The 20,867-nt window shown below is 40.4% G+C and overlaps 1 protein-coding gene across 3 annotated transcripts in view; it reads right to left on the bottom strand.

Moving 5' to 3' along the window:
* Positions 1-20,867, bottom strand: part of DPP10 (dipeptidyl peptidase like 10) — a 665,816-nt gene that overhangs the window by 596,863 nt on the left and 48,086 nt on the right. The window contains exon 1 of one of the 3 annotated variants that reach the window (XM_064156301.1): positions 19,425-19,832. The exons of 1 other annotated variant lie outside the window; for it this stretch is intronic. In XM_064156301.1, the coding sequence (XP_064012371.1) occupies positions 19,425-19,628 (204 nt within the window). In that variant the 5' untranslated portion in view covers positions 19,629-19,832. Of the gene's footprint in view, positions 1-19,424; positions 19,833-20,867 lie in introns of those variants that run through there. One more of the 3 variants, XM_064156292.1, reaches the window with a different exon arrangement.

The raw sequence follows: 20,867 nt of genomic DNA, 5'->3' as shown, positions 1-20,867 counted from the left end.
CCCTACCTCTCTCAACCTTACCTAAGTCCCAAGGAAGAATGGAGGTTCGGCCAGAGGGTTAGGAAGCAAAGTGGATGAGGTAAGAAAAAAAATGGAGAGTGAGGTTAGAGAGAGAGATTCAGCTCAGAGCTCCCCAGCAAGAGAAGTGAGGACTCCCTTATCTATGTTTAGATTCTTATTTTTATACCGCTCAGTAAGCCTATGAGGGAAGTAGATATCAGCCTTGTTTTCCTTCCACAGCCTGTAACTGAGTTCTTTTCACCAAAACATTCTAGCTAGCTTCATACTAGCACATATATATTGGAATTATATCGAACTCATAAGCACAAATTTAGTCCAATGGATACGTAATAGTGAAGTACCGTAGCTGTCAGATTGTTTTCACATTATTTTAGATAACTACTTCTGAGAATGTGTGTTAAATGTCCAACAGGCAGCTAAGGGGAAAGGAAGGCACAATCTCAATAGTCAGGTAAAGCTATTATATGCTTTTGAGAAATATTAATTATTCCTTTATTCTTACTACCAAATAAGAAGAAATTCTTTCTATACTCTTCAACATCATGAAGAGCAACTTATCCCAAAATCACCAAAGCTGGCAAGAATCACCAAGCATACCTTTGTTCTACCAAGAACATTCACTGAAGTTCAGGTACACCTGAATAGCAGAGGTACATGAGAGTGCCACATGGCAAGCCACACTGGAAAGTTGCCTCCATTCCCAAATATCAGGGACAAATCCCACTTGAAGGAAGGGAGACCACCCAGGAGGACCTTGACAGGCTCAAGAAGTGGGTCAGTGCAAACTGCATGAGGTTCAACAAGTCAAAGGTCAAGGTTCTGTATCTGGGTCAGGTCAATCTCAAGCACAAATACAGGCTAGGTGCAGAGTGGGTCAAGAGTAGCCCTGAAGAAAGACTTGGGGGCGTTGAATGATGAGAAGCTCAGCATGAGCCAGCAGTGTCCTCACACAACCCAGAAGGCAAATGTATCCAAGGCTGCTTCAAGAGGAGTGGGGCCAGCAGGTCAAGAGAGGTGGCCCCTTGCTCTTCCGAGACTTTACCTCAAATATTCCATCTATTTCTGGTGTCTCCATTACAAGAACACAGAACTGTTGGAGCAAGTCCAGAGGAGGGTCACGAAGGTGATCTAAGGGATGGAGCACCTCTGCTATGAGGACAGGCTGAGGGAGTTGGGGCTGTTCAGCCTGGAGAAGACTCTGGGGGAACCTCATAGCTGGATTCCAATACCTGATGAGGGCTTAAAGGAAAGCTGGAGAGGGACTTTTCATACAGGTGTCTAGCAATAGACAAGGAGGAATGGTTTTAAACTGAAGAAAAGTAGTTTAGATGGGATCTTAGGAAGTTCTTTAGTATGAGGGTGGCAAGATTCTGGAATAGGCTGCACAGAGATGTTGAGGATGTCCCTCACATGGAGGTGTTCAAGGCCAGGCTGGGTGAGGCCTTGAGCAACCAAATGAGTAGATGATCTCTAAGGTCCCTTCCACCCTAAGCCATTCTATGATGATTCCATGATTCTTCTTGCTGTGGAGGTGAGAAGTCTCTTTTTAGTCTTTCAGACATTTTTTCTGAACTTTGACCACTATCTTAGATTCAGGCACTATTCACCTGACTTTCTATTTCCTTTTGGGTGTATGTTCACTGTTAATGACAGCCTTTTATCTAACATATTTGATGGCTTAATAAGTGAACTACCAAGTGGGTTTAAAAAAAAACAAACATCACAATGAGAACAATCTTCTTTCCCCAGGTACCCCATTAGTGGCTCTGCAGAAAGAAACAACTTTCCTGTAGGGAAGATGCTGACATTTGAACCTACTTGAAAGATACTGGGATAGAGATTGCTGATCTTCTCACAGTAATTGTTTCAATTAAAACATGTATCTTCCCATGGCTTCTTCCCCTTCAGGACACTTCTAGCTTGTAATGCCTTGAAAAACAATTTGCATGTGAAGTGCAGCCTGAAACCTGCTGTAGAATTTCCTTCTAAACTCCTGTTACTGGAATATAGGAAAGAGTTTAAGAAATCAGAATTAATCATAAACATTTAATTGGTATTTGTGTAGGATGTCATCCAAAACTAATGTCAAATTGCTTTATTTGCAGGGCTGCACTGTGCAGCTGTAATCCCTCAGCATAATAAGGCAAATGCTCAGGTACTAATTTTTTTGTACAATTAAAAATTAATGACAGAAATTTAACAATTGTCTTTATTCTTTGCCCAAGGCCTTTTTACTCAATTTACATTTTATAAATTCAATAAATTATTAGAATGTATCTTTTTGTAGGAGTTCATGTTGTAAAAGCAATGACTATACAGATAAATAATATACTCCATTATATTAATACTTTTTAATAAAGGAGATATTTTGTTGCAGTAAATATTTGCAATAAAAATGTAATTATTTTTCCAAATCTATCTATATTGCATATATACATACAAATTGTATTGTATATAATCAGCAAGCCATTATTCAGTTTAATGGATACACACAGAAGTAAAATGATTCACAGAGTGGTTTAAAAAAAAAAAATCCTTTTTTTCATTGTCCTGAGCTTCTAGACCTACTGTTAAAGCCAGAGACCCATCGTGGGTGCAACGAGGTAGAAAAAAAAACAACAAAACAAAGACCACAAAACAAACAAACAAAAAAAACCAAACTCAAAACACAAACCATGAATAAGAGGACACAGAGGTCAAGTTTCCATGTTCCAACTAATGAGTAAGTCTACACAAACCTTTTATCTCAGATTGGGAATACAGTTCTGAGGGAATGCCATTGTCCCCAACGTGGCTTCTTACCAAACTGGGATTGCAGCACCAAGTCAGCAGGCTGGCACACTCCCAGGGCATCAGCCAAAGGCACACATCAGGCTGTTGATGGCTGCTCAGTTCCACAACCACAACACAGCCATGACCCACAAAAGATGTCTAATATGGATGCCAGTACCACACCCTTCCTGCTCTAAGGATCTACTACTACACAGTAGTAGATCCTTGCATCAGTTCTGTGTGAAGGTACTGCTAGAGCCACCAGCTTTAGCTACACCAGGACCTACCACACTCCTCCTTCACATTTCATCTTGAATTGCATTTTGACCTCACAATTTCTAACGGTCTCCTAAACTTTGCTATAAAGTTTACTGTTCAGCTAGGTTAAAAAAAAAGAAGTCACTTTAGAAAATAGTACAAAAATCGAGGCTCTGTATTCATCCCCCAGAGAATACATTGGAGATAAATCTATTACTGCCCAGAGTTCACCAACTAAATCAAAGTGGTTCAACACACTATCGCCTCAAATTTCCCAAAGGCTTTTTCTTTTTAACCTTAGTCTACCTCTCTACTCCTCCTTTCAGCCTCTGATTGTCCTTCATGTTTGCCATGCATTCAAGTAATTGCCACTCCAATCAGCCTCCACTCACAAATTCCTCAGATTTAGGTGGATGTTAATGAGTCCTAGCAGTGTCTGTTGTCTCATGTGTTACTTCACTGTGGCAGTGATACCCTTAGCACTATTGAGATTTACACAGTTAGAGAACAGTGATTTCAACTCTTAACTATACCAGCTCTGTGTCCTTTTAATAACACCAGCTTCAATATCTTAACTCAATGCTAAAATCCCATTTGTATATTCAAGGCTGATGACAGCAAGGTCCTTGTGAAAAAGGCTGGCTTGCAATGTGTGTGAAGGTAGGACTTGTCATTGATTGCTCTAGTACAATCCTGCCTAGACACAGCCTGTAGATCATTTAAACCTGACATGTCAGGTGGGGTCTCTCTCACTTCTTGCCCTGTGACAGTTTGCTCAAACAGTGGGTCTCAGCTCCTTGAATCTAAATGCCACTTACTTCGTTACTCTCCCCTGTCTGATGATGCTCAGCTAAGGAGTTTGTTAAGCAACTGAAAAGCTTTTTGCTAATGCAAATTCTAGGTGACAGCTTCTTATGAAACACTAAAATACTAGCATACATTTTCACTTGTCAAGATTGCTTTGAAAAACAGAAGTGAGAATTGCCATCATGGGAGACACAGCTGCAAGATCTGGGCATGGTGACATCTTAGCCAGTTTAGAAAACAAAAATAAAATCTTTAAATAGCAGCAAAAATAGAAGTGGCTAACAACTCCATGAAGTTTTTTCTTAGAGCAATATAACTCATTCCACATTTAAATATATTCAACAATTTATTCAAGACAAATTAGGAGTGTATAAGAGAGCAGTAGGGCGAATTTCCCTTCAAAAGAACCTTGTAATGTCAACATTTGAAGATGTTCTTTTTTCATACTTAATGAACAAAGATACATTTAAGTTTAAAGTGGCTTACTTTACACTAAGCAAGCCTCCTAGAAGGAATAAAAAGCAGTCTTCGAGAAAGTTCACTGCAGATGAACCTTTATTTCACTACTTGCAGCTACAAGAATAAAGGGTATCTGTAACTTCCAGCCAGTATGAATTTATTTTGCAATAAAAACATAAAAGGAGATATAAGCACCTAAGCATTGCAGCTGAGCATTCAGGAGGCTTTGCTTTACTTCCTGCCAGTAACACAAGGAGGTACACAAGATACAGAGCTACATTTTACCACCCAGTTGTAAGAATGCAACCTGAACTACTCAAAAATCTCCCAACAGCCCCTGGCCTGAGGTTATCTTTTCCAGTTTGGATACATGAAGCAAAGATATTAGTATGTATCTAAAAACATACTACTCTTCCAGAGAGAAAAATTGTATGCCAAGAGGACTTCTCAATCTATAATACAGATATGATAATATACAAAACTGTTAGCATAAAACCTTAAAATTTGGTAAATTAATAAACCACTGCTGGTCTGTTACCTAGGTTGCTCAGCTTTATCTCAAACTGAAGCAGCACCAGGCACCAAAGCTGGCAGACGGCAGCACAGACAGAGCATCCCTACAGATCCAGCAGCACTGTGCTGCCCTCGATGAGCTCTGAAACCCAGCTCCACATCAGCTCACTCTGCAACTTGCAAATTATTGGCTCAATCTACCAAGTACCATTATCAACATGAAAAAATGTGCCATTTCTACAGCACTTTCTAACTGCCCATTTAGAGTCAATATATTCATACACATATTTAGTTTCTGTTCTTAAACGTCATGGACAGCTGAGAATAAAAATTATTGGTGCTTTGGCACTCCAGAATAAATGCAATAGCTTGGAAATATTCTTGAGTGAAAAATATACTTTAACAGCTCCTGGAGTTTCAAGTCCAAAGGATTCTGCATTAGGTACTGCTTTCTGTTTCCGTGATGAGGAAAGCACTGGACACTATTATGTGGGTTGGATACTTTTGCTTAGAAATTGGTGCTCTGAGCACTTCAAGCGCAGAGCTGTGCTGCCTTTAAATGAAAAAGATGTTAAATTACAGCAATTTGAACTTAAACAAATGACATTGATTTCAAGGAACATTTGAGCACATACTCTGCCTTGAGTCAGAGTACTCTACTTATATTCAAATAAACCCTCTTAAACCAAACGAAGCACAAGTTCAAGTGACTTAACTGACCCGGAGCTTAAATGGTCACAAAACTTGGAATATCATGTCCTTAGGGATTTATGCATTCAGATCATGGGAAGATTTACATCTTTATAGGACACTTACTGGCTTCTAAGCACTACTAACCTTCTTAGTAGAACACTGTGCTACTTCAAGCTTTCCAAGATACAGCACACTAGTGCAGCTAAATTTCATATTCATTTTGTGCTTTCACACCACTTGCAGATTCTTTCTTTTCAGTAGTTCAGCAACCTGATCTAAACATCTTTTTAATTCTTTGGCAATTCCCAATATCTATTTACCCTAGAGTAAAACAAAGCTCTTAAAGCCACACATCACTGTAGTTGCATAGGTGCTTAATGTACAGGCATTTAAAAGGAAGATTTTAATTATTCTGATGTTTTGTTAATTTCACTACTTGATGCACAGTATTAGTTCTCCAGACCATATGGGTAATTGTTCTGTTGATACAGTATGTTCTCCTCAACTTGATTCCTCAGTGTGTAGATGTCATTTTAAGCAGTATCAAGCTTAATGAAATATCTAGAACTGTAACTAAAGATTTAATTAATGTTTTGAAGTTTGCAAACGCAGACTCATAGTTTAAAGTAACCTCTGGGAGATGGGACACGTTTTCCAAAGGCAAGATTGCAGTTTCCATAACAGGACTGTTTGTGCCTTCCTCCAGACCAAAATGTTGCTCACGACAAGCACTAGCAGACATGGAGTAGCTCTGATACAGCCCAACCTGGTACAACAACTACCGTGCAAAACAAAAGAGTGTGTTTTGTTTTGAGGTATGTTACCTTGCAGTTTTGCAAACTGACCTTGTGACCCAACCATACTGGTTTACTGATGCAACCAGAAACCTTTCTCTTACAGTACTGTGCATTTGTCCAATCTGTCATGAAGCCTATCAGCAATACATGGACTTGCTGTATTCCCCACTACAAGCTGATTCAGCCACAGTGGTGAAGTCTCAAACATCATTGTGATGCACCATTAGAAATTAATTTTGTTTAAGGCTGAGCAGAATCTGTTCTAGTCTGGTAAACAGTAATATAATTGCAGACAAAGTTTACTTAGTGATATTGTGTAAATCAACCTACCCATAGAATAATTTAGCAAAGCCCACAGATTGTTTGAGCCTTATGATTACTTATTACATTGCTTAATTAGCCGTGAGGTACTGAGTCTAATATTGGTTTGCAGTCTTCTATCCCATAGTAATGCTTTTCTGCATTACCACAAATACTCTAACTGCAATCCATCTGCCCAATATTAGTAAGACTACCACTGGAACATTGTTTCCCAGAAAACTCACCCTATATTCTAGTAAGTTTAAGATTTTCCAAGCAACTTTATTTTTTGTAAATATTTATGTTAAATTGAAGTACCTTTTTTTTCCCCTTGGTGAGATGGATTTAATTAACATGATAAAGATGCAGCACATACCTGATTCATTCATTTAAACTTAGTAAGAGACAAACATCATAAACAGACAACAAATCAGTCATTATGAATTCAGTCACGGCACTTTGTCTTATTCCTTGAGATAGATGCATGTTAAGATGCAATTACTATAGTACAAAGTGTAACTGATTTCATATACCTTTAAAATATGACCAAGCTTTACTGTATTTATACCTAATGAAATGTGCATACAACCATTAGAATACAGACAAATAAAAGGAGATCAAAATCATTTGTACAGAGAGGTTGTGAGATTGAATTCATATCCAATCTGCTGGAAAATAATTTCCATTTGAGTCTAAACTTCAGTTCAAAATGCATAAGCTATGGCTATTTATTACAGTGGTGTGTCATCCATCACTTTCATAGAATGCACCACACACTTCTGGCTATAAAATCCTTAAAATTATGCAGCAATGATGTATGTTATCATTGTTTTTTCTTTGCCAGTGTTTGGATTACATTCAGCAGCACAGAAACAGGGCTGATTTATAAACTGAATAAGTAACAACATCCTTCAACAGTGTGTGTTGATGCAAGTTTCATTTACTTCCAGAATCTAAGCATTATATTCAAATCAAACATTTTATCAAATTAAATTCAGAGCATTGCATTGCACTGGACTGGTGAAAGCAACTGCAGAAAGAGTCTAACACAACGGTGAACATTTCAACCGGAGTGCACTGCTGCCAGCAACTGGCAGCCAAACTTCACTTATAAGGAGATTCTCATGGAGAAGGTAAAAATAGCCACCATCAAAAGCCCCTCCTGGGTTAAGTTCTAAAGAAATCAATTCTTAAAGGCAACTATTCTTTTGTAAATTCATAGTTCAGTCACTGAGTAAAGACTGCATATTTCTTTGATGGTTCAGTAATCTCAAATTTGTGAGCTTTTTCACTTCATTATCCTAGAGGGTCACGTTTGTAGGGAAAATCTTAGATTTTAATAAGGATCAAATCAGTGAGGCTCTAGACAAACTGAGTTTGTTAGCAAGAACTATGTTACCTAAGGAGTTCAGAAAAAAAACTTGCAGCCCTACCAAATCTCTATAGATAACTACAACCCCACAAAAAGTTACTCTAACAGCACATTTCCTGCTCCTGAAAAAGTCATAACAAAAATATAAATACTTAGCTTATAGTCTGTAGCCTTACTGCAAGATAATATTGCTCAGTTTGGGGTGGGCTTTGGATAGAGTTTGCTGTTTGTGGGAGGATTTTTTTGATGTACGTGGTGTTTTGGGGTTACTTTATTTGGCTGAGGGTTTGTTTTTTGTTTATTTTGTTTGGTTGGGGTTTTGGTGGCTTTATTTTGTTTGGTGGGGTTTCTTTGTTTGAGGTTTGTTTCTTTTCTGGGGGGGGGGGGGGGGGGGGGGGGGAGGAGAAGATTTTGTTTCATTTTGTGTTTTTCCCCCAGCAATATAGCAAGTTATTCCTACAAACTTCACACCACAGTTCTGTGACTAGGAAACACTTCATGATGCTCAGGACTAAAATTCATTTGCCTGCACAACAGGTGCAACCATTAGACTGTTTTTCTGAAAGCAAACTGTTTCTCCTGGGTTTGTGTGAAATAGCACATTGCACGTCAAGAGAGTAACACAGCAGCAAAAAAAAAAAAAAACTAAAGATCAAAAAATGAACCACTCTAATGCCAACAACAATTTGACTGTTTGCATGTTAACGAGGATAAGCACTGTGTCACCTTCCTGCAATTACACCAGGAAGCTTCACATGGGAGACTCCTCTTCCCTTCAACTGCTACAGGCCGAGAGTCTCAACTGCAGGTAGCCTGCTCATAATCTAATCTCAGTCCTCCTTTCATCCACCATTGTACCCGTCTCTCATTTCCCTTCCTTTTGTCCAGGTTCCTCAAATCACTTCCAAGTAACCTTCCATAACTTTGTACAGAATCAAAATAATCTTTGGAGTAAAAAAAAAATGTTTCTTTCAGCCTCTATTATACCAAATTTGGTAATTACCAAACAGAGAAAGGAAGAAGAAAGCACCAAGATGACAAATCCAAGTAATGGGCACCCAACAGCAGTGGGTACCTTCTGAGCAAGGGAAGATCAGCTCTCAATTCTTTGGAAACACCACACACCAGACAGACTTCCAAGGATCACTTTCTTTGAACAAAAAAAAAAAGTTTAGATGAGTTCAAAAAGGCACTCCAGAGGAAACATATGTTGTTCTCAGCTATAATGGCTGCTCTGATAATTAACTTTCACAAGGACTAAATGCACCTCATTAAATATTACATGCGTCTCCAAACAGTTGTTTCTAAATACATTTTTATATGTCAAGGTAAAGAGAAATTCAAATTAATTGCAGCACTTCAAGGCTCATTTTTTCAACTTGCTGCTTTCTCTGCCTTTCCATTTAATGGCCATGCCCTTGATTTGACTTCTGCTTTCTTGATATTATTTTTTGCAGAAGTTATTAGAATGCCTAGAGTAGGTTTCTGCAGGCATTTGCATCCTAGTAGTGCCATAGGTTAGGTGGGGGAAAAGGCAGATCTGAGCCATGTAGAGAAGACACGCTCAAGGACACGACCCCACAGAACACCACTTGCCAGAACTGGCAGAAAGGTATTAGAAGCCTCAGGAAGAGACTGAAAGAATGAGAGATGATAAATAGGAGTAGAAAGATAAAATGAAGGACTATAAACAAAAGTGGATGAAAAGCAAAGGTACAAGTGCAGATCTCTGTAAGACAGAAACTGCCAGAAGAAAAAAACCCAAATTCACAAAAAAGAACAAAACAAACAAAAACTCTGAACAAAAAGCACAAAGAGGCAAATAGGCACACCCCCCCCCAAAAAAAAAAAAGGAAAAAAAAAAAAAAAAAAGAGAAAACACACAACCAAAACCAGAACACCATCATGGCTTGTGAATAAATGACACATGGATATATAAGTGCAACATCAGAAGGGCAAAGTCAGGGAACAGCATCTTCAGATGTGGAATGCTTCATGCAGATCAGGTTCTCAATATAGTAGAGTATTTTATAGTTTTGGCTAAGCTCCATCAAAAATATCACCTTAAAAACCAAGGAAAAAATGCCTAATTTTTCTGTTATCATCATTTCTCATTGTAATAAGCCACAGTTGGTCTCCATAAATGCTGATCTGTTCTCAGGAAGGCTACCAAAATCCCACAGTCCAAAGACAACTCACACATACATTTGCCATCAAGAATGCTGTTTTATGACTCCAGTCACAAGAAATCTGTTATTTTGCTCTACTGCATCTCCCCGTGAGCAGTGTGCCAATACTGCCAAGATTTTAGCTGCACTCAAAGCCATAATTTCTATATATAAGATTTTGCCTGAAAGTGATCTGAGACAATTCCAAGAAGGAGATGAGGAAAAAAAAATCCCAAAGTGCATACTGAAGCCCTTCATTCCATCTAAACCAGACAAAACGTATCTGAAAGGTTGGCCAAAGAGATGTCATTCTAGAAATGGAGGGCTGCACAGTCATTCAAGCCTCTGAAGGATTTAAGCAGCAGATGAATACAGCAGACAAAATACTTAATGGAAGACAAGATGACAAAGGATGTGATGATGAGGTGTGATGTATGAGGACAGCTGATTGAGAGTTGACAAGTGATAACCAGCAGGAGCAGAAAATACATAGCAAGTAGAGACATTTTAAAAAGCAAAAAGCTCTGCAAAACAGAACAGACATTTTGATGTACGCTTTATAAACATAGGCTATGGATATAGAGCCTGATTTGTTGACACTGATGTACAAATCTGACTCTAGAAGTTAAGGACCCAACATACAAAGCAAGACTATTGCCCTAGTGTTAACTACACATGGAAGACTGGGATTATTTCTGACCATTCACAAATAAAGGTACACTTTTACCTAGAGAAGGTGCTGGATCTGTGACCCAAAACCCAGTAATGTAGTGCAAGTGGAAAGAAAAGACACCACGACTGCAACAACTACTGCCTCAAGTGTCAAAAGCAATATTCACGTTTTTTAAACAAAGCCCATTGCTGGCACACATGAAAATTTTCCCACTCTAATTCTCTGATGCTGTCATGACTTGATGGAGCTGTGAGGTTTCAGGTTGCCTCTCAATACAACCATGCCCTGAAAAGGAAAACGTCAACATTTGGAAACATACCACTCGATGCCTCAACCTTCCAGAAATGCTAAGAGTAATTCCCCACCTGATCTGATGTTTCTGCCACCTTCAAGATACTCCATTGAGCCCCAGAAAAGCTAGGTTTCCTCTCTTCAAAACAGACGAAAGTGACAGTAATTTTTGCTCCACATATGGATGTAGCTTTAAAGCATTTCATTACATAGCAGGATGAAACTTGCTAAAGAAATGCAAACAGCTGGGGTTATTTGCTTAGAAATCCTGTGATGAAATAATTGTCCTCTCAATTTTAGGGAATACAGATTCTTCAAAATAGTTAAATGAAATTATTTTGGCTTTTCAAGTTTTTTTTTCCTCCCCCCACTAGATGACCAGACAGAATCTCCAACAGGTCAGGACACTCAAATAGCCTTTCAAGGAAGACCTGTTAGAATCACAGAATCAACCAGGTTGGAAGAGACTTCCAAGATCATCCAGTCCAATCTATCACCCAGCCCTAGCCAATCCACCAGACCATGGCATTAAGTGCCTCATCCAGTCTATTTTGAACACCTCCAAGGGCAATGACTCCACCACCTCCCTGGGCAGCCCATTCCAATGGTAAATCATTCTCTCTGTGATGAACCTCCTCCTAATATCAAGCCTATACCTCCCCGAGCACAACTTGAGACTGTGTCCCCTTGTTCTGCTGTTGGTTGCCTAGAAGAGATTGACCCCCACCTGGCTACAACCTCCTTTCAGGCAATCAACCTTGTGATTTTTCTCTCCCTGGGTAGCTCAGTCAGCTTATGACAAAACTGTTCTCACAGAATAGAAGATGTGTATATATTTTTTAACTTAAAATAGTACATTTTGGATGTTTGGTTTTGTTTCAAGTGGTCGTGTGTTTCAGAATTTATCTGATTTATATCAAACAGAGAACAAAAAAGCCCCAAACGATCTGGATTCTGACGAATACATGAGACAAGAGGCAGATGAGAGCCACTAACAAAGCAGACCTTAGTTCCTCTTCACTTATTGATGCTACAGGAGCCCCAGCAACAAGTTTGAGAGCTGGGCAAACATACTCCTTAACAGCAGTTAACCACCAAACCTTGTGCAGCACCTCTCACCAGAACACAGTGAACCATTTCTCCACAAAACAACCACCTCACTGTCTGTATTAGCTCCTATACTGACAAACTCAGTGCTGCACTCCCAAGAGAAAAATAGTTCTTTTCCTTTTTTCCCTTTTCGAGACAGATAATAGACACAGCTGCGCAGCCACAGGAATTCTATGAACATACAATGTAACAAACTTTGGTCTGCTGAAGAGCAGCAAGTACAGCCTATCCCTAGAGCATGATATACTTCAGCTATGGAAGGCTTTACTCTTTCAGACAGGGTATTGAAATATAATTGGGGAAAAAAAGTACTTTCTCTGGAAAAAAAGTCATTATAGAAGTGATCACCCTCTTAGCCACCTCCAAGTCATGACTAGAGAAATCAAGCTTCTACACATCAACTGTGTCTCAAATAACTGCCATTTCACAAACCTTTCAGATTGAAACTTCAGGTAACGACAGCATATTAAATATATATATATATATATATATATATATATATATATATATATATATATATATATGTGTGTGTGTGTGTCTTCCCTCCACATATGTTCTTCAACAGAAAATATTTTTAAGGTTTTGGCTTATTTCAAAAAGTCAGTGGGAAAGGATGGACTCCGCTGGCACTTCAAAACAGAAGTCCTATTTCACTCCGGAAAACTGCATTTTGCAGAAGCATGTCTCATCTCCTGAGGGCAGTGTCTATGTCCCACACCGTGGGGCTCAGCAGGTCCATGGCATGGGTAGCTGCATCAGCCTTTCACCATACAAAAAGAACTCTGCTACGGCTACCAAGAGACCTACCTCCTCTCTACTTCCTCCACTCCAGCAAGAATCTGGGCTGGATTTTTTCACAGGGGTGAATGCCAAACCATGCTCTGGTCTTACTGGATGACCACACAGACTGCCCCTCCTCTTGGGGTGGTGTGGGGGTTGTTCTGGGCTACATCAGAGTAAAATGACAGTATAACTGCAGCAAAATATTTGTGACTATCTCCTTTCAGGATCACAGGCGTTCATTTTGAACAACATACAGCGCCAAAACACATTTTATAATAAACCCAGACTTAATTCCAAAGGACAGAAGACTAATTTATGATCTTTCTACTCATAAAAGTATCACTGAATATGAAAGTCACATGCAAAACGAAAAATATGTCAGTTTTCTTTATCTATTGAAACTGGTGTTGTCTGCTTCTAGAGTCCAGAAAAATCCGAGTTTAATGCAGCAAAAGGTACTTCCCATAAGCTGTTCCTCACTTGAGTAACAGTCACACACTTTCCACCAGGCAGGAAAAATGAGCTGCGCTGCACTGCCACCGGGAGGCACAGTCAGCTCTCACAGTTCAGACTTTCTTTCAGAAATACAGCCTGTCTCCAGAATTTGACTACAAAACACACCCAGCTTTGTTCCAGTAGCAGAAAAAGTTCTTCAATCATTTAAATTTTTACCCTCCTTTCTATCCACATAAAACTATGTAAGCAGCCCACTGCCAGAGTAGATTTTGGCTATTTAAAGCTGAAGTGTGACTTTAGGAGAATTTTGTGGGTAATCTCTTTGCACTGAACTAAAGATTGATTTTTGTCACATACCAAATATCAAATACAGCATTAACTGCTTCCAGTAGTGTAGAAATAAATTTCCTTAGTAAAAAATGTAATAATACACTATTAATTGGAGAGTAGAAGATGAATAATTATTTCATTAAAATGAAGTGTGGGATTTCTAATTGCGGTTTTAATGCTGTAGGCTATAAATAGGTCTGAAATCAATGGTAGAAGCATTGTTTGCTGCTATAAGTTATTTTGACTACAAATTTTAAGCCCCTTGTAAACCAAATTACTGCTTAACAAAGCGGTTTGGTGTTTCTTTTAACAAGAGGCATCCCCTTTCAATTTCATCTTTCAATGCAAGTGATTTCCATCATGTACTAGAGAGGAAGAAAAAAGAAAGTTTGAATATTAAATAACAAAACTTGGAGAACCCTCTGGAATCTCTCACTTTGAGAGCACTTTTTTTTTTTTGCCAAAGGGAGCTATGATATTAAACAAGCAGGTAATTTTTAGTTGCATCATCTTTGTGGAAAACCAATTCTGAGTAGTGTTACTCGGTGTGCACAGGCAAAGAGGACAGATGTAGGTCTTTGCTTCCAGCAACCAGCTGCTGGAAGTCAGTCTGAAGTAAAATTACCATTAAGTGGTACTGGTCTGACACCTCTAACTGCTTTTTAGCCCCTTAACCATTTGAAAGTGAGGCCCTTACAGCTGAACACAGCTGACACGTATTAACAGCTAATGTTTTATAAATAGTACTACAGAAACCAAATCCAGCAGTTTTAGGCAAGTAATTTGAAGAAAGCAAGTGCAAGCAACGTTCCCTGAGTCCGTCCTTTTCATGCACAGAGCACTTAACCCAGGCTCATAGAGCCTAGCTATGACTCAGGCACAGCTAAATGCATTCTTTCAGGATATCCCAGCCACGGCCAGAAGTCAGGTTCATCTTTGCCAGGTGATGTTCAGTTGCTCTGGGGCACACATGAGAATGAAGGTTTTAAGGATAAAGAACAATCCTTCTCTAAAACACCAGAGAGGTAGTGGCAGGAGGTCAGTGACAAGCATTCATCTGTTGCAACCATGGGATTTGAGGACTGAATGCCCACGCCGGAGTGAGCTGATCCAGAGAGATCAGATGTCAATCTCCAAAAATGCAGGTACAGATTAGAGAACAGATGTTCCCAGGGTCTGACTCTGCTTCTCACTCCTGCTCTGCCTTGAGGCAGAAGCATGATGACAAAAGTAAGGAAAGATCCTTTATGGAGGATGTCTGAAGTGCACGTGCAGCAGCTCCTATAGCAAACAGTGCACAGAAGATCCCGCCAGGAGCTTCACACTGCCTTCAGGTACATGTTGTACTTGTGGTTCTCCAGAGGCTTCTAGAAACCTTGCAGTAAAGATTCAATAATGCAGTGTCTCAGACTTAAATGATTTAATTCAGGAGTGTAAAATGCAGCTGTTACATTTTATCGCTTTATCAAGTACTATTTAGATTTTAAAAACAGAAATATGAAACATAGCTTTTATCCAAAAATCTAACTGTCAGTACACAATCTCTCCCCTACCTATTCAGCTACTATCTGCATTTAGCCATAACAGGCTTCAAAACTGCTTTGATAAATGCCGTTATAAAAAGAGCTGATTTAGGAGCAATATAATCGAAACATGATTCAGTCTAAGTGTGGTACTGCTGCTGAATTGCTAGGAAACTTGATAGCTAAAGTGCTGCATTTATAATATTTTAGGATAAAGTATTACAAATTATCTTATAAGTAGAATAACCAATTGGAATAAAGCTGGAAAGCTCAGGAAAAAATGTTAATGTAATAGGCTATCAGCTGGGGGTCTCCCTGTGTAGACTAGAGCAAGACATCTGGCCTTGTATTTTCAAATATTTATCTAACTAAATATGAAGAGAGACAGATTGGAGACCATACTCATTTTTCAACAACATCTGGATGAGTTAGATACTTAACTTCCATTGCAGTCAGCAGGAGTTGGATGCTTAATGCATTTGGATGTTTTAGAAAATCACATTAGACACTTCACACATTTAGGTTCCCAAATATATTTCAGTTTATGGCCTTTAGTTTTCAAGTACCTCAAGTCCTGTACTTCTCAACAGAGGATAACAGCATTTGTCTAATTCACTGGGGAACAGGGGAAAAATAAAACAAAACAATAAAGACTGTGAGGTGTTTGGATATTGCAGAAATGAGATATAAATACCACAGAGGAAGGATAGACTGAGGGCAAAAATAATCTGGATATTAGAATGCTATCAGTAACAGCATATAACACCATGGCTGTGCAAGCACCAGTGAAAGAGGAAGAAAAGTCCAGGAAGTAAATGCAGAAGTATGTAAACAACTCGGAAGAGAAGGCTGTCTCCTTACATGAAATCAGAAAGTGAAAAATCCACCCTGAAAAGGTAGGATGCTGCCCCTAGGAGGCCTGCTTTCATGAATACACAAAGAAAATTCTTCAGTATCCTTCAGACTGTTATCTCTAATATGAATCTCTCATCTTTTCCATGGATTCAGATTTCTTCTTTCACTTATTAGCTGTAAAATTCTTTCCTAATCTAATAGCAAGCTCCACACACACTTAGAGTAATAACTGTCAGGATCATCTCACCTTCCCACCTACCTCTGAGTACTAACAGGCAACAAACAAAACTAAAAAGAGATTTCAATCCGAATACCAGAAAAATCATCCTGGCTAAAGACAAAGTTTAGTGCCAAGAGAAGCAGTTACAATTCTAATGAAATTTTCACCTAAGTGCTTATTATAGTCCATTTACTGGTATCTTGTTAAATATATACATATATATTGATAGGTCTAGGATTAAAAGGGAAAGAATTAAGCTAGTAATAAACATATATTAGCAAAATTTCTATCCAGTCAGGAGAAAGCCTAAAAGAGTTAAGAAACTTCTCCATTTCTACCTTCTGTAATTGTCATGATAAACATGCCTAAAGCTTAAACTTGCCACAGTAGATCAAGCAAAGTATCCAAGAGATCAAAGTCACTTACACACTTAATTGTCCAATACTATCGTAAGCACAAAATCAATCCAATCAGTAATTAACTAAAAAAAAAAATCAATTCTGCATACTCTAGAGAAAGAAGATATCCATTATTCAATTTTATTTTTACACAGCTGCTATAAATGTACAATAAAGAAAGATTACCTTGAAAGCCATCAGATACACTCCCACACTTACCAAAGCACATCTGCTGCACAGTACTGGATTAAGTCCTCCCCTAGTAAGATTTTTCTTTAAGTGGAAATTCTATAAAGACTATATTATTATTCTAGGGTGCTCCCTAAGCAATGCTTATCATAGAGGCCAGTAGGGGCCACCTCTGCTGATCCTAGAGCAGTCCAACAAAATATATCCTGCTTGCTAGTTCAGGTGACTGCAGAGACCGAAGTACGCTGAAACTCAATCCCAGAGATTTCAAGTATGTTACAGCCCCAACCAGACCTCCCACAATGTGCCCAAGATCACACTGATGAGCAACATTCATAGGAAAAAAAAAACCCAAACCACAACAAGTCTCCATGTCTCCATCTCAGAACAGATATGAACCTGCCCGGGAGATTATTTCTGAGCCTCACTACCCTGTCACTGCTCTCCCATTTCTCTTTCCCCCATTTTGGGATCAGCACGTTCCTACCTGTGGCCCTGCATGTGTGGTCAAAACACCTGAAAAATATAAAACTCTTAGGGGTCCAAATACCTGCAAGGAATAAATATTTTCCTTCTACACTACCACTCATGACAGGATTTTTAAGATAAATCAGTGCTTTATGGTCCATCTATCATGTGCAAGTGGCCATGTGAACCCTGGACTGCTCAAGGAGTCAAACTCAAGGATGAACAAAAGCCCTCTTCTTCCAAAGACTATTCATCCATACACCTGTTTTGGTACAAAATACTGTATTTATGTGTTCATTGACTTCCTTTAAGCAAATAGTGAGGACAGCTTTGGCTTTAATCTTCCACTGCCAGTCAGAACATCTGAAGCAGAATAGTCACAGGCCACCACAGGTGAGAAAGTTAACTCACACCACCGCTGTACACCTGTGTACCTGAAATTACTACAGTAACAAGCACAGGTGTTTTGAAACAACTTCATGGAAACTTAAGAAACCTTATATTTTGCACCTGAAGAAAGTTCTCCATTGTGATACACCACATGGAGATGTATGGTTCTATGATTTTTAGAGGTTTTTTCCCTCTCATTGTGTTTACTATTTACTAACTTGGATATGTTTTCTCCCAGTTTGGTTTCTTTTTCTCTTCTGCTTTCCTCTACACATAGAATCAATCAAGTTGGAAGAGACCTCCAAGATCATCCAGACCAACCTAGCACCCAGCCCTAACCAATCAACCAGACCATGGCACTAAGTGCCTCAGCCAGGCTTTTCTTGAACATCTCCAGGGACGGTGACTCCTCCACCTCCCTGGGCAGCCCATTCCAATGCCAATCACTCTCTCTGGGAAGAACTTCCTCCTAACATCCAGCCTATACTTCCTCCAGCACAACTTGGGACTGTGTCCCCTTGTTCTGTTGCTGGTTGCCTGGGAGAAGAGACCAACCCCCCCACCTGGCTACAGCCTCTCTTCAGGTAGTTGTAGACAGCAAGGAGGTCACCCCTGAGCCTCCTCTTCTCCAGGCTAAACAACCCCAGCTCCCTCAGCCTCTCCGCATAGGGTTTGTGCTTCAGGCCTCTCACCAGCTTCGTCACCCTTCTCTGGGCACGTTCCAGCACCTTAACATCTCTCTTGAATTGAGGGGCCCAGAACTGGACACAGTACTCAAGGTGTGGCCTGACCAGTGCTGAGTACAGGGGAAGAATAACCTCAAAACATTTGTGCTCATCTTTCCTCTCTGCTCCTGATAGCAGCATGATCCCAAAGGCAGGAAAGCACACTGCCAATAAATGCTATTATTCCTAGATCAGTGTGAGAAACCGTTTCAGTTCAATGACCAAAAAAAAAAAGAAGAGAGAAAAGAAAGATGAAAAATTCATTTCAGGTCATCCCAAACTGAAGGAGGCCTCCTGGGCCAGCAGGTTTATTCCTTTAGAGCTTCTTGGTTTTGCATTTTCAGCAAATTTTATAAGTGCACTCATAATATTTATGTCAAGGCCATTAAGGAATATATTAAGCAAGTCGGAAGCATAACCACTCCAAATTTTTCCTGACACATTCATTCTCCTAGAACAGTTTAGGTTGCAAGGAACCTTTTGAAGGTCACCTAGTCCAACACCCTGCCATATGCAGGGGCACCTTTCACTAGATCAGGCTGCTCAAAGCCCCATCCAACCTGCTTTCAAACACTTCCAGGGAGGGCTCATCCACAGCTTCTCTGGGCAACCTGTTCTGATACCTTACCATATTCATAACTAAACGTCTATTTCTCTGCCAAATTTTTTTTGTTTGTTTCAGTTTTAAACCATTACCTCTCACCTTCTCCGATTAAAAACTCTTTATCAGAGGGACTGGTTCACCAAAGCAGCTCAGCACACAGGTGGTGGGGAAAAAAAGGTGAGGAGGGGAGCTTTTTTTGAAGCCACAGTGATGATACTATACACAGCAGTGCCAAATTCAGTTACATACCTTTTCTGTTAGTTTTTCGACTGGCATGAGTGGGAACGACATGTGCCTCTTCTCCTCCAGCAGGATCAGGACACTGATTCCTGTCAGGCGGCGCACCCACGCTCTCCTCTTCGTCCATTTCCCACCCTCGAAGCTGAAGGCAGGAGGGGGCTTCCCAGTCACTGGCTGCTTTCTACGGCTTGCCAAACGCGTTTCAAGCCACATGCATCCCTGCACGCCCAAGACTTCCCAGATCTCGGACTCTGGGTAGCACTGTCTGCGCCGGCAGCCGGGGTGCGCTGCGAAGCCTCTGTGAAGCACAGTACGAACTGCAGCCGTCCCCTCTGCCACAGTAACCTGCGGCACCGCAGCGAACAGGCCTTTCAGAAAGGGCAAATCCTGCCCAGCTGAGGGGAAAAAGGCGTGCAAACCAGCCCCGCGGCACCGCAGGGAAGAGGCCTTTCAGAAAGGGCAAATCCTGCCCAGCTGTGAGGGAACAGGCGTGAAGACCAGCCCCGCGGCAGCGAGGTCAGGCACGGGGAGCAGCCGCAGGTGCTAGCGGGTAGCGCCGGTGAGACGGCGGCGGCGGCGGCAGTGAGGCCCGCGCAGAGCCCAGGCTGGCGGCTCAGAGCGCGCACTCAGGAGCCGCGCGGGGTGCTCCGTTCCGCGCGGGCCCGCTGCTCCCGCGTGCCGGTTGTTCGCAGCTGGCAGCGCCGAAGCGAAGCTTGGAGCTTCAAAGGTTTCCTGGAGCTCTTACAGGAGCTCTCTCAACCTGGGCAAGGGGGAAAACACATTCGGCTAATCTAAGCGATCTGTCAAGATTAAGTACGTGACTGCTGAATTTTCCTTCCTTGCTTTTTCTCCCTTTTTTCACCTCCCTGTCTCACAGATAAATGCAAGGGGGTTGTTTTTTTGTGTCATTCACCCCATCGGGTTTATACTTACATATGTTCTTCTCCCAGGCAACCAGCAATAGAAGAAGGGGGGACAGTCTCAAGTTGTGCCAGGGGAAGTATAGGCTGGATATAAGAAAGAAGTTCTTCACAGAGAGAGTGATTTCCCATTGGAATGGGCTGCCCAGGGAGGTGGTGGAGGCACCGTCCCTGGGGGTCTTCAAGAAAAGCCTGGATGAGGCACTTAGTGCCATGGTCTAAGTTGATTGGTTAGGGCTGGGTGCTAGGTTGGACTGGATGATCTTGGAGGTCTCTTCCAACCTGGTTGATTCTATGATTCTATGTGCTTAACAACATCTGAATTGGGTAAGACACACAGCTAGTAGCTGTCCCAATAAAAAAAAATTAAAAACACAACATGTATTAACTCTTTCATAATCACAATTTCAACTTGTTAAGCTTAAAAGATAACTAAGAACAAAAAGACTTGACCCTACCTACTCTACAGGTACAGTTATAATGCTGCATCCAACAGCCAAATTAACTCCCAACCAGTACCTTGCATTCTGAC

The sequence above is a fragment of the Pogoniulus pusillus genome, chromosome 2, assembly GCF_015220805.1.
Source record: "Pogoniulus pusillus isolate bPogPus1 chromosome 2, bPogPus1.pri, whole genome shotgun sequence".
In the NCBI taxonomy this organism is placed as follows: domain Eukaryota; kingdom Metazoa; phylum Chordata; class Aves; order Piciformes; family Lybiidae; genus Pogoniulus; species Pogoniulus pusillus.
The sequence above is the reverse complement of the archived record's forward strand: the minus strand, read 5'-3'. Positions and strand labels throughout refer to the sequence as shown.